This window comes from Artemia sp. Qi Xiang Cuo, chromosome 9 (assembly GCF_049724085.1).
Source record: "Artemia sp. Qi Xiang Cuo chromosome 9, ASM4972408v1, whole genome shotgun sequence".
Lineage (NCBI taxonomy): Eukaryota > Metazoa > Arthropoda > Branchiopoda > Anostraca > Artemiidae > Artemia > Artemia sp. Qi Xiang Cuo.
In genome coordinates this window covers 63,643,164-63,667,973 of record NC_142802.1, presented here as the reverse complement: position 1 = coordinate 63,667,973, position 24,810 = coordinate 63,643,164, and the positions used below count along the sequence as shown (strand labels likewise).

Here is a 24,810-nt window from a genome sequence, read left to right as displayed (position 1 = left end):
GCTTAGTAGTGTGATCTTGACTGAATCCAAATTGTGTAGGAGTAAATACTCCTGGGTCTTCCAGGTACTGATAAATTCTGACTGAAAAGCATTTTTCTAGTATCCTAGACATAATGGGTAAGATCAAAATTGGTCTATAATTTTCAACATCACCAGTATTCCCTCCTTTATGTATTGGTATAACTTTTGCTGATTTAAAACAACTCAGAAACACTCCCTCTTTTAGACACTGATTAATGGATGAAACAAAAGTTTGAGCAATCACTTTCCAAAATGTTTTTATTACTCTTATTGAAACAATATCAGAGTCAGAAGCCATACATCTCATACCATAAACAATTTTTCGAACTTCATATTCCTGAACTGGGGGTAGATTTAAAGATATTTCCATCTCCTTGGGAAGGTAACTTTGAAAAGCCTGGTTGCCTGGTTTGCTTATAATTGACTGTTTGACTCTCCATCCAACTGTCAAAAAATGGTTAGCAAATCCTTCGCAAATTTCCTCTGGATTTGTAAGATCCGTTCCATCTTAATGGAATATTTCCTGTGGGATTCCTCCAGATGATTGTCCTAAAGTATTTTCTATCACATTCCATATTTTTGACAGACTTCCAAATGCATTTTTAAATTCTTTTTTATGATAATCTTGTCTAGCCCTTTGCATGAGTCTGTTTAGGGCATTATGATAGCTCTTATAAATTCACTCATGGTCTGTATTTGATCCTTTATCCAATAGATCAATGTTAAAATCTCCTATTATAAAAATAGGACTTTGATGTGGGATCTTTTCCAATTGTTCTTCAAGCAATTCATAAAACTAAATGAGAGATCCTGACGGTGGCCTATATAGAATCAGAACATAACCACAACATTTAGACAGCTCTAACTGCAAAATAAAAGACTCAAAAATCATGTCTTTATATATTAAGAATTCCTCTTGGATACTTACCCATATGTCAGAACGTATATATGCTGCCAGTGCGGTGTGTTGGCAAAGTTGACGATTTTTTGTTTAAAGATAATAACTGGAAATATGTAAAAGTTCTGAATTATGGTCAGTCCAATTGCCTGAAAAACAGATAAATTGGAATTTCATTTATAAAATTTAAACTGGAATTCAATCCTTGGCAATTCAAATGGAACACATTAAATCTATCTGAAACTTTACTACATGCCATCTGTATTTGGTTTATGAATAAATATTTAGAATCTTCACATTCCAATCTATAATAACCACCAGACCCACCACTTCCATCAAAAATTTCATTATACCTACTTTCAAAATTTACCTTATTATTTTCCAGCTCCAACACATTAATTTGTCCTGGAGGAGATTCCAATCTTTAATCCAACATCAAAGCAAAATAGACAAATTTGAGTGCAACTCCACAGGGGACACATTTCAATACATTCTAAATGTAGATTTATTACATGCTTCCCAATAACAATAACAACACCAATAATAATAATGAGATAAAAAAAAATAACAACAGTAGAAAAAGAATAAAGAAATATTAAAAAGAGAGACTTACTGAAAAGCCCGCTTGCTGTTAAAAAGAAGAAGAAGAGACTCAGTACAGTACACCTTGCATATTGGGCGCCTTCTCTTATATTTACATTTTTTACACTAAAAACAATCAACTATGAACTATATGGAACCATCAACTATGAACTCCTTCCTTTTCCCACCAAAATTTCTTTGTATTGCTAACTAACCACCAGCTACTCCTTAATCAATGGGAACCTGAATTCGAACAGCTATTTTTCAGAATGACGATGCTGCTTTATCTTTTAATTTCTTATCATTTTTCAAAATATCAACTTTCGATTTTTTATCAGATACTTCAACATGAATAAATTTCTGTTGCTTACTCACTTGGGTTACCTTGAATGGTGGGACAGGAGCCATTTCGAGTCCTTCCATAAGAATACTTTTGAAGATATCCTTCACATTTTGTTCAGATTCACAAGAGACATTCCATGCAATAATATTCTTTTCCAGTTTATCAAAATCCAGCCTGGCCAATCTCATACTCAGGCTATTTGATTCTTTACTCCAAGCTATACAATTATCAGCAATTACTTTTACTTGATTCTTTAGAGATTCTTTGACTTGTTCAAGCTGCCTCATTTGCTCATCATTTTCAGTCAGCTGCCATGCAAATCCTGCATTTGATATCTCCAAATTTGCCACTTTATCTATAATTGCCTTAATCCTATTTTCTAAAGAATCTAGCTTTTTTTCCATTTTCTGTTACCAAACTGATAATAGTATTTAGACTCTCCACAACAGCTGAAATTGTAAATTTGTTCGTAGAATCAGTGCTACTAGCAGTAATGTTAATATCATCTTCACTTTCTCCCCTCTGAGTGTTTTATGTTTCATTTCCCATATTACAAGGTTGCTTTCTTTTACGTCCCATGATTATTTCCAGACAACGAAATTAAAGATCTGCTTACCTCATTAAGGACCTATTATTTATGGACGTGGGTCCGTTATGTGTAATTTGCTAAGCTACCATTAATTTGGGCAAGGCTAATACCCCTGTTCATAAAAACTGCTCCAAATAATTCATATTTCAAATATAAAAAATAATCCATAAGCCTTGTTTCTTTTTTTTTTTTCAGAACTAAGATTAAAACATACCTGTCAGTTATAAATTTAATACTAGGTTGTTGCCTTGCAGTCACATTTTCCAAATGTATAAATTTATTACAATCAAATCTGGTAAACTTTTGAAGATATCCTTCACATTTTGTTCAGATTTGCTAGTTTGCAGGTTTGTTTGTTACCATTGAGTGACCCAGCTCAATGGTAACCGAAACTCTAGAAAACGGGTTTTTGATGCCAATAGATATATCAAAAGAATCAGATTTCAATGCTGATTTCAAATATATAACTTTCATCAAGTTTAGTTTTAACTATCAAAAGTTATGCGCCAGAGAAAATTTTCCTGATTTTAAAATAAAGGTGGAAACACCCCCTAAAAGTTACACAAACTTAATGAAAATTACAACATAATATTCAGAGTATCAGAGACCCCTACTACCGAGATATCTAGCTTCTATATACAAAAATGTGAATTTTACATTTTTTGCCAGAAGAAAGATCATGGATGCGTGTTTATTTGTTTGTTTGTTTGTTTTTTTTTCCCAGGGGTGATCATATCGACCCAGTGGTCCTAGAATATCGTGGAAGGGCTCCTAGGAACGGAAATTAAAAGTTCTAGTGCTCTTTTTAAGTGACCAAAAAATGGAGGGCAACTAGGCCCCCTCCCACACTTATTTTTTGCCCAAAGTCGGCCGATCGAAATTTTGAGATAGCCATTTTGTTCAACATGGTCGAAAATATGATAAATATGTCTTTTAGGATGACTTAATCCCCCGAAGTACCCAGAGGGAGGGCTAAAAGCTATGAACTTTACCCAATGTTAACATATAGTATTGGTTATTGGGAAGTATACAGAAGTTTTCAGGAGGTTTTTTGTTCTGGTAGTGGGAGGGAAGGGTGGGTCGGTGGGTATGTTGGAGGATCTGTTCATGAAGGAAGTTTTCATGGGGGAAGGGAAATTGCCATGAAGGGGGCGCCAAACTTGCCAGCATTATTTATTGGTTATTGGGAAGTATACAACCATTTTCAGGAAGGATTTTTTCTTGAGGAGGGGGGGGCTAGAGGAGGGGGTTACTCTGGGGAATATTTCCGTGGAGGATGTTTCTTTGGGGTAAGGGACATTTCTATGAAGGGGGCGCCGGATTTCCAAGCATTATTTAAAAAACAATCAGAAATTAAATAAAAAAACAAGTTTTTTCAACTGAAATGTAAGAAGGAATATTAGAACTTAAAACGAACAGAAATTATAACGTATGTGAGGGGGTTCTCCCCCAAGTCAATAACTCGCACTTTACGCTACATTTTTTTTTATTGGTTTAAAAAGATCTATATATTCTAATTAAAATGCCTTTGTGATTCAGGGGTTTTTTAATAAAATTTTTTTTTAACTTTTAACGTAAAGAGCGAGGTATTGACTACGAGGAGACCCCCCTCATATACGTAATAAAAAAAACAATAAAAAAACAAGCGATACGGCTCAATAGTAATCGAAACTTTTAAAAACGGAATTTTGAAGTCAATAAATGTATCAAAAGAATGGGCTTATAATGCTGATTCTAAATATAAAAATTTTATTAAGTTTAGTATTACTCATCAAAGGCTATGAGCCTGAGGAAATATCCCCTACAAGTGAAAGAATTTTAATGAAAATCTCACCATCAGATTCAGCGTATCAGAAAACCCTATTACATAGGTTTCAGATTTTTGCATACCTGCAAAAATCTGCAACTTTGTATTTTTTGCCAGAAGAAAAATACACGAATATAGAAGTTAGTTACGTAAGTTAATTTGTAAAGACACCCATTTATCAAAAGGAAAGTAAAATTTGTATGCAAATAAAAGCTGCTTTAACTAAAAACGATCAGAAATTAAATATAAAAAAAACAAGTTTTTTAAACTGAAAGTAAGGAGCGACTGAGGACTTGGGGAAGAATAGAAGAGAAAGTTGAGCCTATATGCTGGTTTTAAGGTTTCAGCCTCCTTTCCCCTACAACAAGTGTGACTGTGTTCATCTGTGGTTCTGAGAGAAGTTCAGTATCTCCTGTGTGACGTAGTTAGACAACATATGATATAGCTTGACAAATTACATTTGTTTGCTTGACAAATGAAATATTTTTCACCAATCATTCATTCACTCTTTTCAAACAAGAGTTTTTGATTTTGCTAACTGAAGTTATTGGTGAGTGACTAGCTCTTAGAATTAGGTTTTTGGCCTTTAAATTTTTAATTCTGCTAATTTTAGATCTTATTTGTTTTCTATTCTATTGATTTTCTGCTTTGTTTGGTTTTCCGTTTTCATGATCCTTTCAATTCTGTTTTTTTTGCTTTCTGTGTTGTTTGGTTGATCTGTTTAGTTGTGTATGAGTTGTCTCATCCATATTTTAAACATTTTCTAATTTCTCTGATAGTGCTGAAGATGGGGGTGTTGTCCCCCAAAATTTAAAAAGAAACCCTCATTCCAGGTTTTCATTTCTTCAATTTTGTCTTTGTTGTGGCAGGCCAGTGTGGTATAAGAAATCTTCCTTGTTTACCCCAACCCTCGTCAATTGGTTTGAAGGACTCTCCCCTCTATTTTTTAATTTAGCTATAACAATTGACCTAGAAATTATTTTATGTATTGCATAATTTTGTTGGTTGTGTGTACCTATAAACTTCAATAAGGAAATGAAGTAATTACCTCACATTTTGTTTTTTCGTTTTTGTTCAGCACCAAGGACGACTTGGCGGAGGTCCTTGTCGAAATATTTGCTCGTTCTTCGTCTTCATGTTCTGCCACTGGCTGACAAGTCAAAACAGTGGACTCTATCCTCCAGGAAATAGCTTTCAGGGATTCACAGGATGAAAGATCCTTCAAAATAAGAAGAGCCTTCAAAAATAAAGGAGACTTGGATTCTTGAATAACCACTTTTAACAATGTTGAAGGTTTATTCTGCCTGACTGTGTTTCAGTTAATTATTTTAAAATGTTCTTGAATCTATCAATTTTTCTCTCTTCCAGGGACGTGTGAGGACTAAAACAGTCAAAAAAGCAGCAAGAACCATTATAGAAAAATACTACACCAGATTGACTCTAGATTTCCACACCAATAAAAGGATTTGTGAAGATGTTGCTGTCATTCCTAGCAAGCGTCTCAGGAATAAGGTTTCTGGGTAAGTGATTCATGCTTTTTGTGGTTCAAGAAAGTAAAAAAAAAGGTTTATTATTTTGAAATGGTTGCCAGTAAAATAGGCCAGGCTGAAAGCATTGGTTTTTTGGAAATTGCAGCTTGACCATGTGGTACTGTGCTGTTGTTGAAAAGTTTGAAGTGATCATTTTAATTAAGTGTTTGTGGCCTATGCTACAGCATGGGAGAATCCTTAAAGATTCTCAAATTGGTCAAATTTGTTAAAAAAAAACAAAAACAACAAAATAACGCTTGTTAATAGTTTATTTCACTGAAAATATGATTCCTGACTCAATGCAAGGCCACTTTGGAAATCTGAAATCCTTAAAAATAAGGGATCCCTCATTTTCATTTCGAAATCACATTTTTTACGTAAGGGAAGGCATTTGGAGTTTTTTTTTTCCTCATTTAACAGCTCTACAAGCTTTCTAAACCATTGTAATTTGTGCTGAATGTAATACTCCAAGTGGAAGTTTGTTTGAGGACAGGTAACCACAAGGACATAATGACTTGTGTGTAGCACTGTTCAAAGAGGGGGGCAACCAGAATAAGGTGCCCCTGGTGCCTTGGCTCGGGTACGCCATGGTTAGGGCCTTTTTATTTGTTTGATTTGGGAGGGGGCGCTGTAATTTATTGGGCCCTGGTTGCCACCAACCCTAGAAACAGCCCTGCTTGTGTGTAGATATTGAAATGGAAAATATATCTTTGTTTGGCATACATATATACATTTCACCTGGGTTATCATCCTCTGTGTTGAAAAATCACATTTAGTGTAGAAAAAATGTGCAGGGACAGGGTGAATTTTGTGTCTGTTAAACATTATTTATCTTTGTGATTAATCATTACAAAGATTTAATAGAACCTACTAATGCAACTGATCCCTTGCTTCTTGTTGACTAATGAAATAAGGATTCTCACTCAAGAAGAATTGCGAAATTAAAGTGATAACCAAACAATTTTCGGTATTGTTTTAGTGATTTTTTTTCTTCTTTTTACTTTCGATTTGTTCGTGTTAGAGCTGTTAGACGTACTGTAGTAGTCAAGTCTAAGTTCAAGTCTATAGCAAATTTTTTACTTATACCAAGAAAAATACTGGAATTGCAAAATGATGTTCACTCCTTAAAAAACAAATTATCAGTGTTCAAGAACCAACGTTTTTCTATCTTTATTTTTTCATTGACCAAAAACCCTCTTCTATTCTATATGTAATATACTTTTAATTAGCGTACTCAAATACGCCATTTTTTTTACAAAATATGAATAAAGTAAAACCAATTTTCTTTCTTTTTATTCAAAAAATTAAAAGGAAAATTCCAGTTCATTATCAATTAGACGTAGCTGTTTCCTTAGGGTAGGAAGAATAGCAAATAACTTAGACTTGAGCGTTTTTGGAGTTTGTAAATTGTAAATACATTCTAAGACCACACTGGCTATACATGACATATGAAACTAAGAGAGGAAGGAAATAATAAATGAAAAATAAAATAAAAAAAGGTGAGAAAACGAGGATTTTGTCAGCCAGTGGCAAAACATGAAGACGAATAACAAGCAAACATTTCGACAAGGACCTCCGCCAAGTCTTCCTCAGTGCTAAACAAAAAAGAAAAAAAAATCTAACCTTTTGAAGTTTACCCGACAAAAAGCAAACAGACACTGAATAAAAAACCAGGCAGGAAGCAATGAAAAAAGGATCTACCAAAGAGATTGAGCAAGAATGTTTTGCCTTGCAATAGTTTTTGCTCGTCTGCAATTTCAGTTTTCATTAGATATGCAAATAGGTTCTCTTAAATTTGACTAGGCGAAAATGTTAATTGAGTCATTTAATATTAAATTGTTAAAATTGGACTTAATGAAACCTTATTGAAGATATCATAAACAGACGATTAAAAAAGATAAAACAAGAAAATAGGGAATCCATCCCCCTTGATTCAGTTATTCCGGCAATTGAGAAAAAAACGTTCACCACTTTACCATATGTCTCAAAACTTTGCGATAAACTTGGAAAAATTTTAAATAAGCACAATTTATCTGTTTCTTTCAAAAGTGAACAAAAAGTTGAACATTTTTTCAACTCAGGAAAAGATAAAACTGACCATGTACTGGGTAGTGGTGTCTATAGAGTCATGTGGGAAATTTTACATTGGTAGGACCCATCAACAACTTGGTGAACGTTTGCATGAACACAAAAATTCAAAAGATAAGTCCCTGAGATTGGGAAATAAAAATGACAGCTTTGATTCCGCTTTGGCCCTGCGTATCTTTGAAAATCCTACACATCTGGTTCTTTCTGAGGAGGCAACTTTAATATCTACTATAAATGGCCTATCGCAATCTTTTAAAGAGGTAATTGAGATAAAAAAAAATATATGAACAGAAATTTGGCTATAAACAGAGTCACTGGAGACATTTCATTAAGCCCAATTTATAGCAATTTTATATTAAATGACTCAATTAATATTTTCGTCCAGTCAAATTTAAGAGAACCTATTTGCATAGCTAATGAAAACTGAAATTGCAGACGAGCCAAAACTATTGCAAACCAAAATATTCTTGCTGTGCTCTTTGGTAAATCCTTTTTTCATTGATTCCTGCCTGGTTTTTTATTCAGTGTCTATTCGCGTTTTGTTGGGTAAACTTCAAAAGGTTAGATTTTTGTTTTTTCGTTTTTGTTCAGCACTGAGGACGACTTGGCGGAGGTCCTTGTCGAAATGTTTGCTTGTTATTCGTCTTCATGTTTTGCCACTGGCTGACAAAATCCTCGTTTTCTCACCTTTTTTTTATATTATTTTTCATTTATTATTTCCTTTCCTCTCTTAGTTTCATATTGTAAACTGTTAGATGGGGTCAAATATTTTGTAATAATGTATACTTTAAACATTGATAAAATTACTTAGAGACCTGAGATGATCTGGATTCCACAGGATAGAATGAATGTAGATGACAAAATAAGAACCCGATAAATGATAATGTGCTGTTAATTTGCGCTTTTGATTTTCTAAGCTTGTTTCTCTTTGTGTAGAATTAGAAAGCAAAAAATGCTTTTGAATTATTGTTCCTTCAGATTTTATATGGTAAGTAACACACTGATGGTGATGTATTAGAGATGCAGGCACAGAATATCACCAAAAGATCTGTAGCAACTAGATGTGCAACATTATTGGTTTTCATAGTGTTGGAGAAATGATGGAGAAACCAGTAATAAAGGAACAGAATATCACCTTATCTGTTGCAACGAAATATGCCACATTATTGTTTTTTAAATTTTTTTTTTCAGAATATTCTCTTTTTTTTCACTGTGTTTCGTGAGTGTTTTTCTTTTCTAAACTACGCAAATCCATGATTATCACTTACAGTAAGTGAAAATTTTCTCAAAATATGGTGTTGTATTATGCAATAGGGTTTATAGTACTTATATTATGTATTATGTAATGTTTTAAGTGCTGCAATTGCACTCAGTAAAAAAGCTGCTGTTTCATCTCGTAATTTATTACCATGATGTAGTTCTTTTTGTATTAAACACTAAATATCAAAATAGCTGTTCTTAAAAATAATTGCTGGTTGTCCATAGTTTTGACAAATGAAAGATTAGAGTTAAAAAACAGTTTTTACTTTTATTTTTGATTTATTTCCTTGATGATGATTCTCTGGTTCTCTATAAATGAACTCTTTTCATTTATAATTTTAGTTGGCCTAATCTCTCTTTATTGTGCACTATGAGAAAGAAGGGGGGAGGGTTCCTGTTTTTTTTTCTATTTAAGTTTTTCTTTTTGTGCTTATAAACATTAGTTTCTTGATCCTTGTCCTCTTGTCTGTTTGGTTTCTTTTCTTTATGGTTTTATTATTATCACCATGGCATATCATGTAGTTTGTAAGCGATTTGTGAAGTGATGTAGTTAAATGAAATAAATAGATTTAATGTGTAAAATGAATAGATTTAATGTTTGTATTGAGGGCAACAAATTAATTCAGTGTTGCCAGGTTGAATTGTGAAAACTAATTAAAAATAATTATTTAGGTTTTACAACGCTGTTCGTCCTTAAAAATTCAAACGTTAATAATTTATTAATTCCCAAAGACAGCTACATCTTCAAAGACAGCTCCCTCTATTTCTCTCTCTCTCTGTCCTATTGACAAATATATATTTACTAAATTTGCATACCTCTAGATACATAACTCATTTGATGAAACGCCTCAGACATTCAACTGTACGTGGTATTTCTATTAAGCTTCAAGAAGAAGAAAGAGAAAGGCGTGACAACTATGTCCCAGAAACATCTGCTTTGGATTCAGACACCATTGAAATTGATGTTGAAACCAAGGAAATGTTGAAAATCCTGGTAATCCCTTGCTTTCTAATTTCTATTCCTGATTTTTTTTTTTTTTTTTTTTTTTTTTTTTTTTTTTTTTTTTACCTAGGATGTGGTCCCTTCAGTTCATCAACATCATCATATACACTAATTTCACTTTTTTTAAAACTGTGTACATTGTTTTATCATTAAAAGGTTTAGAATTTCGAGTTCAAAAATGTATGATTTTTTTCTATCACCATATAAGATAAAACAGTTCGTTACCACGAACTGTAAGTGAGGAGCGACTCGGCCCAATAATAACGGAAACTAAAAACGGAATTTTGATAACAATTGGTATGTCAAAAGAATTCGGTTTTAATGCTGATTCCAAATATATAATATTGATTACGTTTACTTTTACCCATCTAAAGCTATGAGCCTGAGATAATTTGCCTAATTTTTGAAAAAGGTCTGGAGAGGGCTCAATTCAAGTGAAAATTAGAAGTTTTAGTGCCCTTTTTAAGTGACCAAAAGATCGGAGGGAAGCTACCCCCCCCCCCTCCCAGGCCTCTTTTCCTTATATTACCCCAATCAAAATTTTGAGATAGCCCTTTTCTTCAGGATAATTGAAAGGTCCAATAACTATGTCTTTGGGAATGACATTACACCCCCCCCCCCGCACAGCAATCATGGGAAAGGCCTAAGTTGGTTGTGAAATTTGCCCATTGTATAGGGGGATTTTATGTGGAGGAGAGTATTTTTCACGGGAAGAATGTTCTATGTGGAGGGAAGTTTCGGGGGGGGGTGAATTTCCATTCCAGGGAAATCATACTTTTGGGAAATTTACCAGAATTCCAATACGAAATTTAATTATTTGTCTTATTTTCTCTTGACGCCTCAATTTTAAATGAGGAAATGTTTGGGGGAAATTTTCAGCGGGGTTGGCATTGTCTGGAGGATTTTTCGTGTGTTGGGAGGATTTCTGAGGGCTAAATCGTCGATATGGGGATTTCCTCCATGATCTGAAAAATAATTAGAAATTAAATAAAAAAAAGTTTTTTTGTAATGAAAGTAATGTAAGGAGAATTTTTAGGCTGAATCGTCGGCAAGAAATTTTTCGGGGTGAAGTATTAACAAAGATTGCATTGTCTGGGGGGATCTTTCACAGGGGAACTTTTATGGGGGGATTTTACATAGAGGGGTGAAAATTTCCTGGTATCATTAAAAACCATCAAAAATTAAATTAAAAATGTTTGTTTTTTCAAAAGTACTAAAAAAAACTTAAGCGTGAAGAACGGCGTATTGAGGAGGGGCAGCCCCCTTACATACGGAATAATTTATGTTCGCTTTAAGTTTAATGTTGCTCCTTACTTTCTATTAAAAAATCTTCATTTTAAAATTTAATTGCTATAAAGGATTACAATACAATAAAAAGAAAGAAGTAGTGTTTTTCCAGAAACCCATATTTTCTTTCACGCTTATTTATTTTTAGCGAATAAATTGTTCTATATCAAGTTGAATGCTCTATACTTGACTAAATAAAAAATATTAATTACAAAGCTACTATTCTATTTAAAAAAGAATGCTGTAATTTTTTTTTTTTTTTTTTTTTGACTTATTGACACTAAGCAAGGTGTCATCTTTTGAACCCAAAGATAAATTTACTGTTAAAACCTGTATGTTGCTCCACCTCATAAATGTTTACCCCCCCCCTCTGTAGAGTTTGAAAAATGGTCTTGGTGTTTTTATACCTTGTTTTTAGTTTTCTGTCCACCTCTTAGGATTAAAAGACTATGTTTTTATAATTATTTCTAGCATTACTATCTAGGATTGTTATAAAAGATAATCAGGAAAGAGAAATGTGGTGAAACATTTTTTCAGACTCCAATTTTTATTCATGATGACTTCGTTGTAGAGTATCAACTTCAATGTTTTATCCTTGGTTCGATTTGGCAACATAATTGTTCACCCCCCCCCCCCCCCCAAATTTTGAACAAAATTATTGTTGTCGTTAGTATCACTATTAAGGCTACTATAAACTAGATTAACATTAAAAGAGAAATAAGGTGAAACGCTATTTCAGAACCCCTATTTTCTTTCATCACTATCTACTTTTAACAACTAAATTGTAGTATATCTAGTTGGAGATTTTATGCTTGGTTGAGTTTTGACTCTACAAGTTAATTTATAGTTGTTACTTGTAAGATAATTTTCAACCTTTAATATTCATTTTCTTAATTTTTTTTTCTATTTTGCAGGGATTTGAAGCCAAGTCTGCTCAGTTGGCTGTTGTCACTCCTGGTGCTGGAGACAACAAGCCCTATGTGCAAAGATAAGCTTTTGTCCTTTGTGGAGAAATAAAATCTCTGCCCTTATTTCTGTTATACATCTTTCCTAGGTTTTAGTTTAAAATTGTTTATCTTAAAAAGCTGTGTCTGGTGGACTCTGTTGCAGCTATTCCTATAGATGTTCATTTTCAATCATGACTACAGAAATAATTCTTATGTAGCTTTGTATTATTTAAAAGAAATGAGCTCGAACCAAGACTTAGAAATGAAATAAATTACCTTTTTTTTTTACAATAATATGAAAACTGTGAGATTTTCATGGGAAGCTGTAAAAAAGAGGCCATCCTTCAACAGCTTCCTAAGGGGAAGCTGTTTTTTTCTTAGAAAGAGAGAAATTGGAAATGCTTAATCTAAGATTTTTCATTGAAAAAGAATCTTGAAATTGTTAAATCTAGCATTAAAACCACAGTAGAGAGAATATACAGTATCGACAAAGGCTATACTCTCCGTAAAAAAAAAGTGAAACATCTAAAATCACACAAGATTCATACTCCGGCTTCGCGCATGCGCAAATTTGATGTACAGATCAGGATAAACCTACAAATGTCGAGTAGCAACTGGACTAGGCTGTGACGACACGGCTCAGAGCCTTGTGACGCGGTACCAAATATGTTTCATGTTTGGAAAAAGAAGACGCTACAGTTCTACAGTGATTAAAACTCGCTTTTCTGAATACGAGAATTGGAAGTTCTTCTAAAAAAATTGGATTTACAGATGGCTTTGTTTTGACAATCATTTATATGACAACTTGAGACGAATAAATATGTATCAGTTTCAAGGCAGTTGTTTGTTTTTCGGGGGGGGGGTGTTTCAAGGATGAAAAGACGGAAAGATTTGTCCTCGACTTGTCCGTATACCCTCAAACCGGACTTGTTCCATTGCAGACTTCATTTGCAAATGATTAAGGTGATAATGCTATAATTAGAATTTGTTTTTTTTTTTTTTTTTTTATATATATATACAGCTGCACATTACCCTAGTCTCACGGCAGAGTGGAATAAGACCCTCCAACGAGGAATGGGTGAGCCAGAGAAAGAAACGAAAAAAAAGAATTGTGCAAATGAAGCACAATAGTCGTTATCCTCCCCTGAAAAATTAAAAATCTTCACGGAGTGTAGAATTTAGCAATCTTTGGGAAATATTACGGTTTTTAGCAGTAAGAATATGAAATACAAAAAAAAATTGGAATCCCCAGTTTTTGCTGGAGGCAGGATTCTTCTAAAATATTAGAATTTATTAGAATGCACCCGACATCCCTTTCCTCTAGGCCAAAATTCGTATATAAAAGGTTGACTGCAGTCGAATTTATTGGAATACACCCGACACTCCTTCCTCTAAGCCGTAAGAATATCTCTCATAAAAAGTGGACTGCTGACCCGTCACCTTTAAATGCTTAGTCTAAAAATATTCGTACCAAATAAGAAGGTATTCGAGGGTAGACTGCTTCTTTTTTCAACCAAACTCTCGTCCGTTGAAGAAAAAGGCTAAAACAGTTATTACTAAAATATGCTGGCTAAGGATTTACATAATTTGTGTCGATTTACATAATTTGCGTCGATTTTTCACAACGAAGTAATGAACTCGTCCGAATTGCCTAATTTGCTAGAGATACAAGAGGCACTGTTTACTGTATGCATACCCGGAGAAGCACTTTCACCACAAAACGAAATGGAGATGCGTCGAGTTACAAAACTAGCAACTGAATAAAAACAGGTATTAATATTTTGTTGCGGTTATATTTATAACAAAAGAATTTGAGCATAAATTTGGGAGCTTCTTAGTTAACTTCTAATGCATCTCGTGTTGGGAGTTACGTCAGCATTTGAAAGAATTCGTTTATTTTAAAAATATGATAATTAAAAACTATTGCATAGGTAACCAAAGGTGGTTACAACTTAAAGGGGACTGATCAGAATATGTTTTGTGTCTATGTTCAATACTGAAACAATTGACTTTGTAGGCGCAAACATATATTCCAACATGTTTCCTCAAATAATTCCCAAAGAGGTCTCAATTCTTGCTCGGTAACCTACCTATTACTGTTTCCATTGCCCCCGCACAAATTATGAAAAAGTGTTTTGCCAAACAATTTTTCTGAATGTTATACTAAAAGCGTGAAAGAACCGATTCCAAAAAATGTTTTACATTGCTAAAAAAGCAATCGACCGAAAAAAAAGATTTAATTATTCGTGACATGAGAGCGAAATTGTCCTACTGCTCGAAGAGTCATTCCGATAGAAACGTGACTAAGATTTTGAATGATCCATAGCTATTTAATAAAATTGTATTAGCTTATTTTAGCTGTAAATGATAGCATAAAAATAAGTAGGAAAGGAGAATTTCGCTCTCATGAAAAGTACTGACGTGTTCGATTAGGACAAAACGGAATTTTTTATTACTGAGCAGCAACGAGTCATACAGTCCCTACACAAGCCATTCAAAACAGCTTAAAAATTATGTTAAATGCCGGTCATACGATAATTCCTCTCTCGGGTTGCATAATGAGTAGAACTATTACGGGCACACAAAAACAAACCAAGGAAAATCACCAAACATACTTATTCAAAAGAAATAAATTTGAAATGAAAGTAGCAGGTGTTACTCTCCTGACAGTACTTGTAAAAAATCATAATTAAATCAATGTTGAGATTTTAACATTTAATTAAAAGAAAAACAATTTTGAGATAAGCTTAGCTAGTACTAATGACAAAGGAAATACAAATCAGCAGTCTAAAAAGTTCGCTGCCATCAGTAGCTCCAAGGCAACTTCAGGAGCAATCGGGAATTTAGGTATTTCGGTGGTTGAGTTGGTATACTTGACCTTGTACTGAAAATAGCAGCACACCTTTTGAAGAACATGCGATCTATAAGAGAAGAGACGTACAATTAAAAAACTCAGTGATTAAATGTATCGGATCAGTGCCGTAACTACAGGTTTGACGAAGTTTAGGGAAGACTTCAGCTTTCTCTATGGGAATACGAGTTATATTTTTAGACCATTAAAGTAATAGAAAATCAGAAGCAGTAAGATATTTTCAATATTCTTAGATTCAATATTCAGTGCAACATTAATCAATACGATAGTCTAGTAGAGGAGGAGACAGTTGTAAATCTTGCTCAATCTCTCTAATATTTCATATGACATTTCAATCTGGCTCATTACAAAAGATAATTCTGATGGTTGCCATGACATTAAGATAGATTAAGCTTGCTCCGCAGTAAGAATATTAAAACTTTGTAAAGAGTTTGAGGTACAGAGCAGGCTATACCCTCGACAATCCCTGTTTGCCTCGATTTTCCCATATTGCCACATGCTTCCTATATTCCAAATATAGGCAGAATGTTTCGCGTATAATATCCTATAGCTATTATTTTTATGCTGTTATTACATTTTTGTTCTTGTGTTTCTGCAAAACCATTTTCCCTGATAAATTTGAAATCTACAGTCATAAGACCCTTGGCCAAGGGGACAAAACTGAATACAAACTGGACAATAATTTTGAATGTTCTTATTTCAATATTCTTTCAAGTCTCCATGCAGTCTGTGTTTCTCCTACATTTTGCAGCACTGCAAATTGACCTAACTACATACAAATCAATTATAAGATAAAACAGGTCAAAACAATTTGAATTTATATAAAACGTACAGTTTTAGTTGCATGATTTTACCCATAGATTCTAAAAGGAATCAGAATATTTCGATCACACTCAGTTTTGCTCAAATATTGTTACAACAGAATTAGGAAGTTTTGCAATTTCAGTTGAAAAATTCTTAAACTGTCAAGAAAGTTTTCTTATGTAACTATATATTCTAAATTAAAAACATCAGTTTTATTGCACCTACATTTTAACCAACATTTTTCAAAGGTTTTTCCTTTTTGTCAATCCAAGACAAAAGACACTCCACTAAGGAAAACTTCATAACGCGTTGAGAAAAAGCCGACGATGCAAATTCACAAAGTTTTAATTATACTCTCGATTAACACGTCAGTTTGATAAGAAGGCTTTTCTAAAGAGCATTTAATTTTTTTTTACAAAATAAATATTCTTGAAAACAGCACGAACAAAATTATCAGTTACGAAAATTTCTTAAAACAGAATTTAAATAAGGACAAAAATTACACGCGAATATTTAATATTGACCTGAGAAAAAAAATTAACTCCCTGCAACGTTAAGAAGAAGTTGGGCACCTTTGCTATCTCCCAGAGTTGCATTCAACAACGGTTGCTTTATCGGAGAATTGGATAGTTTGGTTGCTGGTGGAAGTTTGGTGCTGCGCAAATTCAAAGCAAATAAATTAAACCAACTCTCCCAGATTGAATAGATGGCGATGTAATATTTAAAATCACTGCTGAACTTACTACTTTTCTACCATAACTATTGCTTCAAGCCGTAAAAATTATGCATGACTTGTTTCGATTTTAGACTACAAATAGGTTTACAAGTCTTTCTATGGGGAGGGGAGAGGAAAATAAATCAACTTTCCCATAATCAAGTCAGATTAAAAACAACCTTTAGAAATGACGGATTCCAGATGGTACTGTATGGTCCAAGATCCTAATTTCCAGCACAAAATTTGTAAAAAAAAAAACAATAAAGAGAGAAAAAACTCAATGAAAAAAAAACAAAGTTTATAACAGCTTGTTATACATCTTTTGAATCAAGATTGCTCATGGAATGATTACTAACTATAACACTCACTCAAGCTCATACTAGCACATTATATGTACATGTAGTAAAAAAGGTGGACATCTCATTTCTTGTCGAAACTAGGATCACACTGCAATTGATTATGTGTATAATAGAAGAGTTAAAATAGGGAGGGACTCATGGCCCTGGCCGTACCCTGTGCATATAGACATGTTATCCCTATTTTTAATTTGTATAATTCCAAGAATGACAGAGATATTTGCTGCAACTCAAACTCAATTATTCCCCTAATGGTCATCATTATCACCACGTAAATGAGATTAGGAGTCAGCAGTGTCAACTCACGAAAAATAGAGAGGTGGCAATAAAGAGGATGGTTAGTGTTACAAAATAGGAAAGAACATATATAAAGTACCATATTTGTAGGAAATCCTTCCATATAGAAATCTCTTTAAACAAGTTTTTCAATGCCTTGGAAGGCCCATGGACACCACTTGAAATTCTTTCTGACAGGGGATGAGGGGGGGGGGACTACCAGGATTTTAACGAGTTATAAGCATCAGGAATGGTCGAGTATTCCTACAATAAATGACTTAATGCCAAAAATGCTGAAGCAAAAATACAATTTGGATAAGTACTACTTGTAAAGACAAAGCTATTGCTTCATCACAACCAACATTTAATGATGCCATGCACTGATACATTAGACATAATTTTCCATTTTAGAGTAAGCTTTGCAAATGAAATACACTACTTTTTTACTAATTTTAAATAGAACCTATTTTCTAAAATTACCAAAAGCCTGCACAAAGAAATACCTTAAGCTTGGTCTGAAACTTAAAAAAAGTAAGTGTAAATCCTTGGCTCACATACTTCATGCATCTTAAGATTTTCTAAACAGTCCCTTCAATTCCCTAAATGGGCCTGAAACTCAAGAATAGTTTGGAGGCCCAGAGTAGACACCTACAGGAAGCCGTAACTTCATTAAATGAAAAATATAACAGAAAGACAGTGAGCCCTTCTTGGTGCTTCCAGCTAGTGTTCTGTATACAGTTGAGAATTTGTACTATAAAGCAAATATACTTTGTTATTTGTTTAAATGCAGCTTCTATCTATTTGTTATGAAATCAGTTTTTTTTCTTCTTCTAATTCTTTGTTGTTTTGTTCCCCACAATTCAAAGGAGATAAGCAACTCCTTGAAAGTGTCCAGCAGCATACCACCAAAATACCATATGACCTGATAACCCTCACTTACCATGATAGGGTTGCAGCATTAAAAAATCTAACCCCTACCAACCATAAAAAAGAGCTGATATCATAGCATTCAAGCACATGTAAGGCAATCCCACTTCAAGACTCTCCCCATCAACCCCGGCCAAAGAATCCGTGCAAACTCAAAGAATATTTCCCAACAAACCATTAACCACAGAAAGCACTACCACTTCTACCCCAACCGTGTTGTTCTGGCTTGGAACTCGCTAAGCAATCAAGCCATCCAAACACAGGGTCATTCAATTAAGATGTGGACAAGGACTGGGAGCATAAGGAGCAGCATCTATACTGTAATACCCCATACCCCTCGACCAAACATTCAATTCAGTACTGCCCAGCGTTCCACAAGGAATTATCCTTCTATACCTGCATAACGGACTTTAAGGTAAGGTAATATTAATAAAGAATGGGCATAATATTGAAAACATTAACATCTCATGCTGATCAAGATCAAAATGCATGAGTGATACAAGAAAATGATGAATTATGGCAGCTATCAAAGGGCTTTATATTGCAATGATTGAGTGTGATGGTAACAAATTAAATTACACTTGGCAAAAGGCTTTAGTGTACTTCTCAAAATGAAAATGACTTAGTTTTATATATATCCACGGAAATAGGGGCAAATATACAGCAGCCTATGTCCCAAATTAAAGTTTATTTCTCTTTTTCTATTTTCTCAGGGATGCATTACCAACTACCCCCCCCCCTTTCTCCTCCCCTTTCAATATGCATGGAAGGTTCACCTGACTATGCACAACAAATAAATTCCCAAGAGAATTAAGCCCTCTTCCTTTGCTTTCAGATGACATCCATCTTACAAAGGTGTTTTAAACCCTGCAAAACCAAAGGAAAAAAAGAGAAGAATATTTTTCTTACTTTAAAAAACTGTTTGGATATTTAACAAAAGCAATACACAGATTAAGCGAAAACTGTGTATAAGTATTCAAAATTTAATCTTAGAACGCATTTTGACGTTTTTAAGTCATGACAATATTAGAGGAATTTAGATCTAAATAATTGAAAAACATCAGTTTACTTCTGCTGGTGGGAGTTTTTAAAAATTAACATTACCTTTATGAAACAATTATTGCAATGGATAAAAAGTTACAGTTTTTCTCATAAGGTATAAAAGTCTTCTTTTGTTAATTTTCAAAAAAAGAAAACTTGACACTATTTCCCAAAAAAATCTTAATAGCAAAACGCTTGAAAGATTTGAAAGAAGAAACTTTAAATGTCACAATCTCTCATATTGTTATTTATGACTAAAAGTTGTGTTGCTAGGAGGGGAATGGGGTAAAAGCCCCCTCCCAAAAAATAAAATGGTACTTGTTTTTTAAACAGAACGCACTCAATAAGGGAAGTTAGTTTAATCCTAATGAAATATGCCAAAACAAGATGATAATATAATACTTTAGAAACAAAATTACGGAAACTATGAAAAAAAATTGTGGAAAGCAGTCCGCACAGAACGGATTATATTAAATACCTAACCCCTAACCACCTTTATATATTAAATATTTAATAAAATATATATATACACTGTAGTTTTCTCACTGAAAATGAGAAAATCATAAAAGATCCAGGAAGGGAAACTGGATTATGTCAAATGTTATACAGCGTAATTCTCGAGTGTTTTCCGTTTAACAGACAAGTCCCAATAAAATCATATAAAGATACGCTCTTTGATTAAATGGTTATAATTTTTATAGTGGCCCCTCCTTCTTTGTTCCTTGATCTACCCAAAAACAAAAATTTGACTATTTTAACAAGTATTGGATATAAAAGAGGACACAATTCACTTATACTTACGGAATTTCTCTAAAGTTCACTTCATTTGTTTCATTCTCAGAAAATTGGCCAGGTCCACTGAGCATGGCTTTTATTGTTCCACTAGTCAATGCATATTCTCGTTTAATAATGAATTCATGTCCATCAGAAGAAATTAGCTTAACATATGGAGAGTCAACCCCAACCAAACCACCAAATGGCTCATCCATCTGAAATAAAAGTCAAATTAAATCCAAAAATATACTACCTGTGGGAAAAGAACTTGTGTGGAAGAGCAATTTTTACAGCCGAAAAATAACTCAAACACTTTGGAGCATAGTCGACCATGCCAAAACTTGAGAAAATAAAATGCAAGGTCCAATACAGGGGAAGAATATCCCTGGTACTAAAAAAAGACTTATTTCAAAAAGAGCAAGTAGTGACAACAGAATGGAACTGCCAGAGACCATTTTTGCAATTGCAGAACCAGAATGGTTCTGCAAGAGTAGTAAAGATTGCATACTACATTTTGCAAAAGCTTACAAATTATAGCCTTGAATGAGAAACTTCATTCTAACTTTTACAGACAGACTGTTTGCTTTATCTCTACTCACTGTACCCTGGCACAAAAACACATATGTGTCAAAAAAAAACTTTGAGCATAAGCTTGAGGACTTATTCTCTGATCCAAATCATTGCACAGAGGTTACTGTGGTGATTGGCGTATTTTCAAAAAACAGTATAAAACCCACTAGCATAGCTAGCATAATAACTTCAAGAGGGTTTAGCCCCACAAGATTGTCCTTTTCGGCCAACTGTCTAGGGCTAAACAGAAAGCAGTTCGTCCGCGGTTGGTGAGGGAGGATGTCATAAAGGAAGATTTAAAGGAAATGGGAACTTCCTGGAAGGGTTTAAAGAGGGAGGCTTTGAATAGATTGGGATGTAGGAGGGGCATGCATGGCTGTGTTGACCTCGGGCGGCTTGGTGCTGCGGTGAGTTGTTAGTAGTAGTTGTAAATGGGGCTGAACATTTCACAACAATTTTGCCGTTATACTTATGAGTAGATTTACTCTTCACCTGGAGAATACAACTAGAGATTGTGGGGGTCTAAATTTACCTAAAATAAAGAGATAGGGTGACTTTAGAGAGCCAGAAGGACAGGATAGCTTATAAAATTTAAAATTATTACAAAGCTATGTACTCAAGGTCGTCCAATTCCTGTTCAGCATCAGAAGAAGACAAAATGAGCATTCAATGGATCATAAATCCAGGATAAATTTTTCTTGATGGCTTACTAGGCCTATCTCACTACAACCAGTAAACTTGGAAAACTCTTTGAAAAGATGCTGCATAAAAGGTTTAAATGATTTGTGGAAATTAATATAATTCTACCGAATTTCCAGGCTGACTTTTGTATGGGGCGTAATACTGTATATAGTGTAATCTAGCTTGAAACAGGTGCAAGAAATGCCATAAATAGCGGTGAGATCATTATAGCAGTTTTAGTTGACTTTGAATCAGCTTTTGACCATGTTTGCAAATATCTCATTTTTCAAATTCTAAAAAGGATGGATTTCCTGGATGGAGTCATTAAGTTCCTCTTCAATTATCTGTGTGATAGAAGCTACAAAGTTCGGGTGCAAAATGGGCTATCCAGTATATCAGGATCGCATGTTGGGCTCCCACAGGGGTCCATACTCAACTCTTTTCTTTTATTAGTTTTAACTGAGCTTCAGTTCAGCAGTGATTCAATATCCAAGCTTGAATTTGGTCAGCAGGAAGAGATGGAAATATTATTGTCAATGATATTAACTTATCATTAGAGGAGTTAGCAGCCTTTTCTGCTGCATTTTCCCTACCTATTCTTATTATTCATTGAAAACCCGAATTAGTACTAAAAGAAAATGACAGAGCCCTACAAAGACAGAGAGAGAAAAAAAAAGGCAAATATACAACTGTGACGAGTGAACTATAGTTGAAGAAGTTGGTTCCATGCATGTCTTGAAATCTTGTGGTTGTGTTTCCCCAGAAGTTTAGCAACGGCAATAGCAGGATCTGCTATATGATGACCTATGATCAGCATTTGGAATTATGTGGCCACATTGGCTATCTCAGTAGGTATTTTGCAAAACAGAAAAAGTGGAGCGGATTTTCAGTTTATCAACATTTATAAAAATCTTCCAAAACAGTGCAATGGAGAGGATGTGGTGGAGAGCAACAGTGTTGTACAGCGTTGCTAGATAACGGCAATTGAACGAATCTTAGCAGAAACTATGGAAGCATAGGAAGCTAATATGTAGTGTTCGATGACTTCTGTTAGGAGATGACGAGTATGAGAAATTGTATTTCGAATGGGAAAACCAAGATAAACGATTTGGTCAGCTGGGCAGATCTTTGAATTTCCTAATACAGTTTCATAAGGAAGTGGGCATTTCCAGTTAAAAAGCATGACGCTGGACTTTGCAGCTTTAATTTCAAGGCCAAATTTTAAATATTCCACTTGCAGTTTTTTGAAAATTTCTAAAATTTTGTCCAAAGTTTTGCTAATGTTAAAAATGTCATCAGAATAAGTGACTAAGAAGATATTGAGGCCAAAGGGAATACAAGACATGTCACACTGGTCCTGAGCTTTGAGAATATGATTATTGAAATAACAAGGTGCACCAATTGGACCAAGGTGCACCAGTAAGGTGCACCAATTGCACCTTACTTGGCTCCTGTTTTAAATGGTAGGCTATAGTTCTATCCAATGGCCTTGCCATTTCATCTTGCTTAAGAGGGATTTTAAGACGGACTCGCAGCTTAGCATACATATCCCTTTGAGATCTAATGATAGCCGGATTTAATCTTCTTTTAACCGCTCCTACAAGCAAAGGGAGTGGACCAGGGAGTCAAAGGTGAGGCAAACATCATGACTCGCCAAAGCAAGTGAACTACCTGTACAAGAAGCATCAAGCCGAGCATTAGCAACAACTGCAAAGGCGTTTGCACATCGAATGCCATGTTGAAAACCAAATTGATCTTCTTCTATTTCACAGCAGGCGGGCTTTTCAGTTGATACTATTTAGCCCTTTTCCTTTTGCTTCACTCTGTGGGCTACAGAGCTACTGGATTGGCTGTCTCTTATTTATTAGATATTCTCAAATATCTTTCAGTAGATCTTTCAACTCAAGGAGTTCAAATATAAGATGATAGATATCAATTTCTGTGCTCTGTGTGCAGGAATAGTCGGCTAGGCTCTTGGCTGATAGTGAGATTTTGTGGTGATTGAAGCACTTTAACAGTTTACAATGTAAGGTATGCTGTGCAGACGTCAGCATATTACATTCAAATAGGCAGTGGTCCATTGTTTCATTATTCATAATACAAAAACTGCAAAGAGGGGACAGGGGAACTGAACCCCTTGAATTAGGGAACTGATACGAGAATGCAAGAAAGTTTAGTCCATTTGTTCCATTCTGTGATAAATTTTAGAAAAGTACTTATTGGGAAAGGGGGAAAGAGTAGGAATTTCATATTAAACATAATATCTGATAGTCTCCATCGGTAAATATCTCTAATGGGGATTGGTCTCCCACTTGGCTGGTCAATATTTATAGAATTTTTGGCTATTTCATCAACCTGATGATTACCACTTATACCAGAGTGGCTAGGAATATACTGAAGATAAGTTCTTATACCACTTGAAGCAAGATTATCTATAATACTAAGACAACGATAAGTGTCAATATCCAGCTTATACTGAGGAGCTGAAGACAACAACTCAAGGCTTGATAAAGAGTCAGAATAAACTATAATATTATTTGAATTAGCAATCAAGGGTTTATTTTCCATAATATGTTCTAATGCCAAGATTATGGCATTTAACTCTGCACACATTATTGATATAATGTTATACAATCTCACAACCAATAGCAATTTTCAGGTGAGGAAGGAAGGCACTACATTCAACCTTCTCATTCATTTTGGACCCATCAACAAATATTTAGAAATGGTTTTTATAAGTTATTGTATTAAGTTCAGCAAATTTTTTCTGGACAAAAGCAATGGGGGTTAAATCTTTAGTCCACTTTGAGAAATCAGTATTTATTATGGGGATTGACCAATTCCTGTACAAACTACCTGTTCTACCTGCTCAATTCAAACTACCTGTACAAGAAGCATCAAGCCGAGCATTAGCAACAACTGCAAAGGCGTTTGCACATCGAATGCCACGTTGAAAACCAAATTGATGTGGAGGCATGTAACATTTTTCTTCGAGTTCTTCTATAAACAGTAGTTCATAAAGCTGGCATAAACTGGTTGAAACAGTTATGGGCCTGAAACATGAGCATTGATTGGAGGTTTTTCACTTTTTTGGAATAAGAAAAAGATCTCCCATACACAATGTTGATGGAACCAAGCCTCGTGTGAAAATCATCTGCAGCAGTAACAGGAGATGTTCTAAAAGCAAAGGACCCCCATTTCCGATATGTAGAGTGAATTCCATCTATGCCTCACGACGTTTTTGGCTTAAGGAACATAATAGCATCAGCCACAGACGTTACAGACACTGTAAAATCAGTCAGATTGTACACAAAAATTGGTCAAGCTTTTCAGAATATTTGTGTTCAAGTTAGGGGTCTTGTGGCGAGAATTCAGCTTCATAGAAAGAATAACACTCAGATAGAGGAACATCAGAAGTGGAAAGGGAGGTTTTGGGGATC

At 34.4% G+C, this 24,810-nt stretch overlaps 2 protein-coding genes across 3 annotated transcripts in view; one reads left to right on the top strand and one right to left on the bottom strand.

The window, feature by feature from the left end:
- Nucleotides 1–12,436, top strand: part of RpS17 (ribosomal protein S17) — a 48,798-nt gene extending 36,362 nt beyond the window's left edge. The window contains exons 2-4 of the mRNA XM_089094835.1: nt 5,609–5,760; nt 9,940–10,111; nt 12,322–12,436. Of these exons, the coding sequence (XP_088950961.1) occupies nt 5,609–5,760; nt 9,940–10,111; nt 12,322–12,399 (402 nt within the window). The 3' untranslated portion in view covers nt 12,400–12,436. The remainder of the gene's footprint in view (nt 1–5,608; nt 5,761–9,939; nt 10,112–12,321) is intronic.
- Nucleotides 12,437–15,054: 2,618 nt separating this feature from the next.
- LOC148948920 (elongin-C-like) overlaps nt 15,055–24,810 on the bottom strand; it is a 40,765-nt gene continuing 31,009 nt past the window's right edge. For both annotated transcript variants that reach the window (XM_089094836.1, XM_089094837.1), the window contains exons 3-4: nt 20,147–20,334; nt 15,055–15,275 (exon numbers count right to left, since the gene is read on the bottom strand). In XM_089094836.1, coding sequence (XP_088950962.1) covers nt 15,134–15,275; nt 20,147–20,334 — 330 coding nt within the window. In that variant the 3' untranslated portion in view covers nt 15,055–15,133. The remainder of the gene's footprint in view (nt 15,276–20,146; nt 20,335–24,810) is intronic.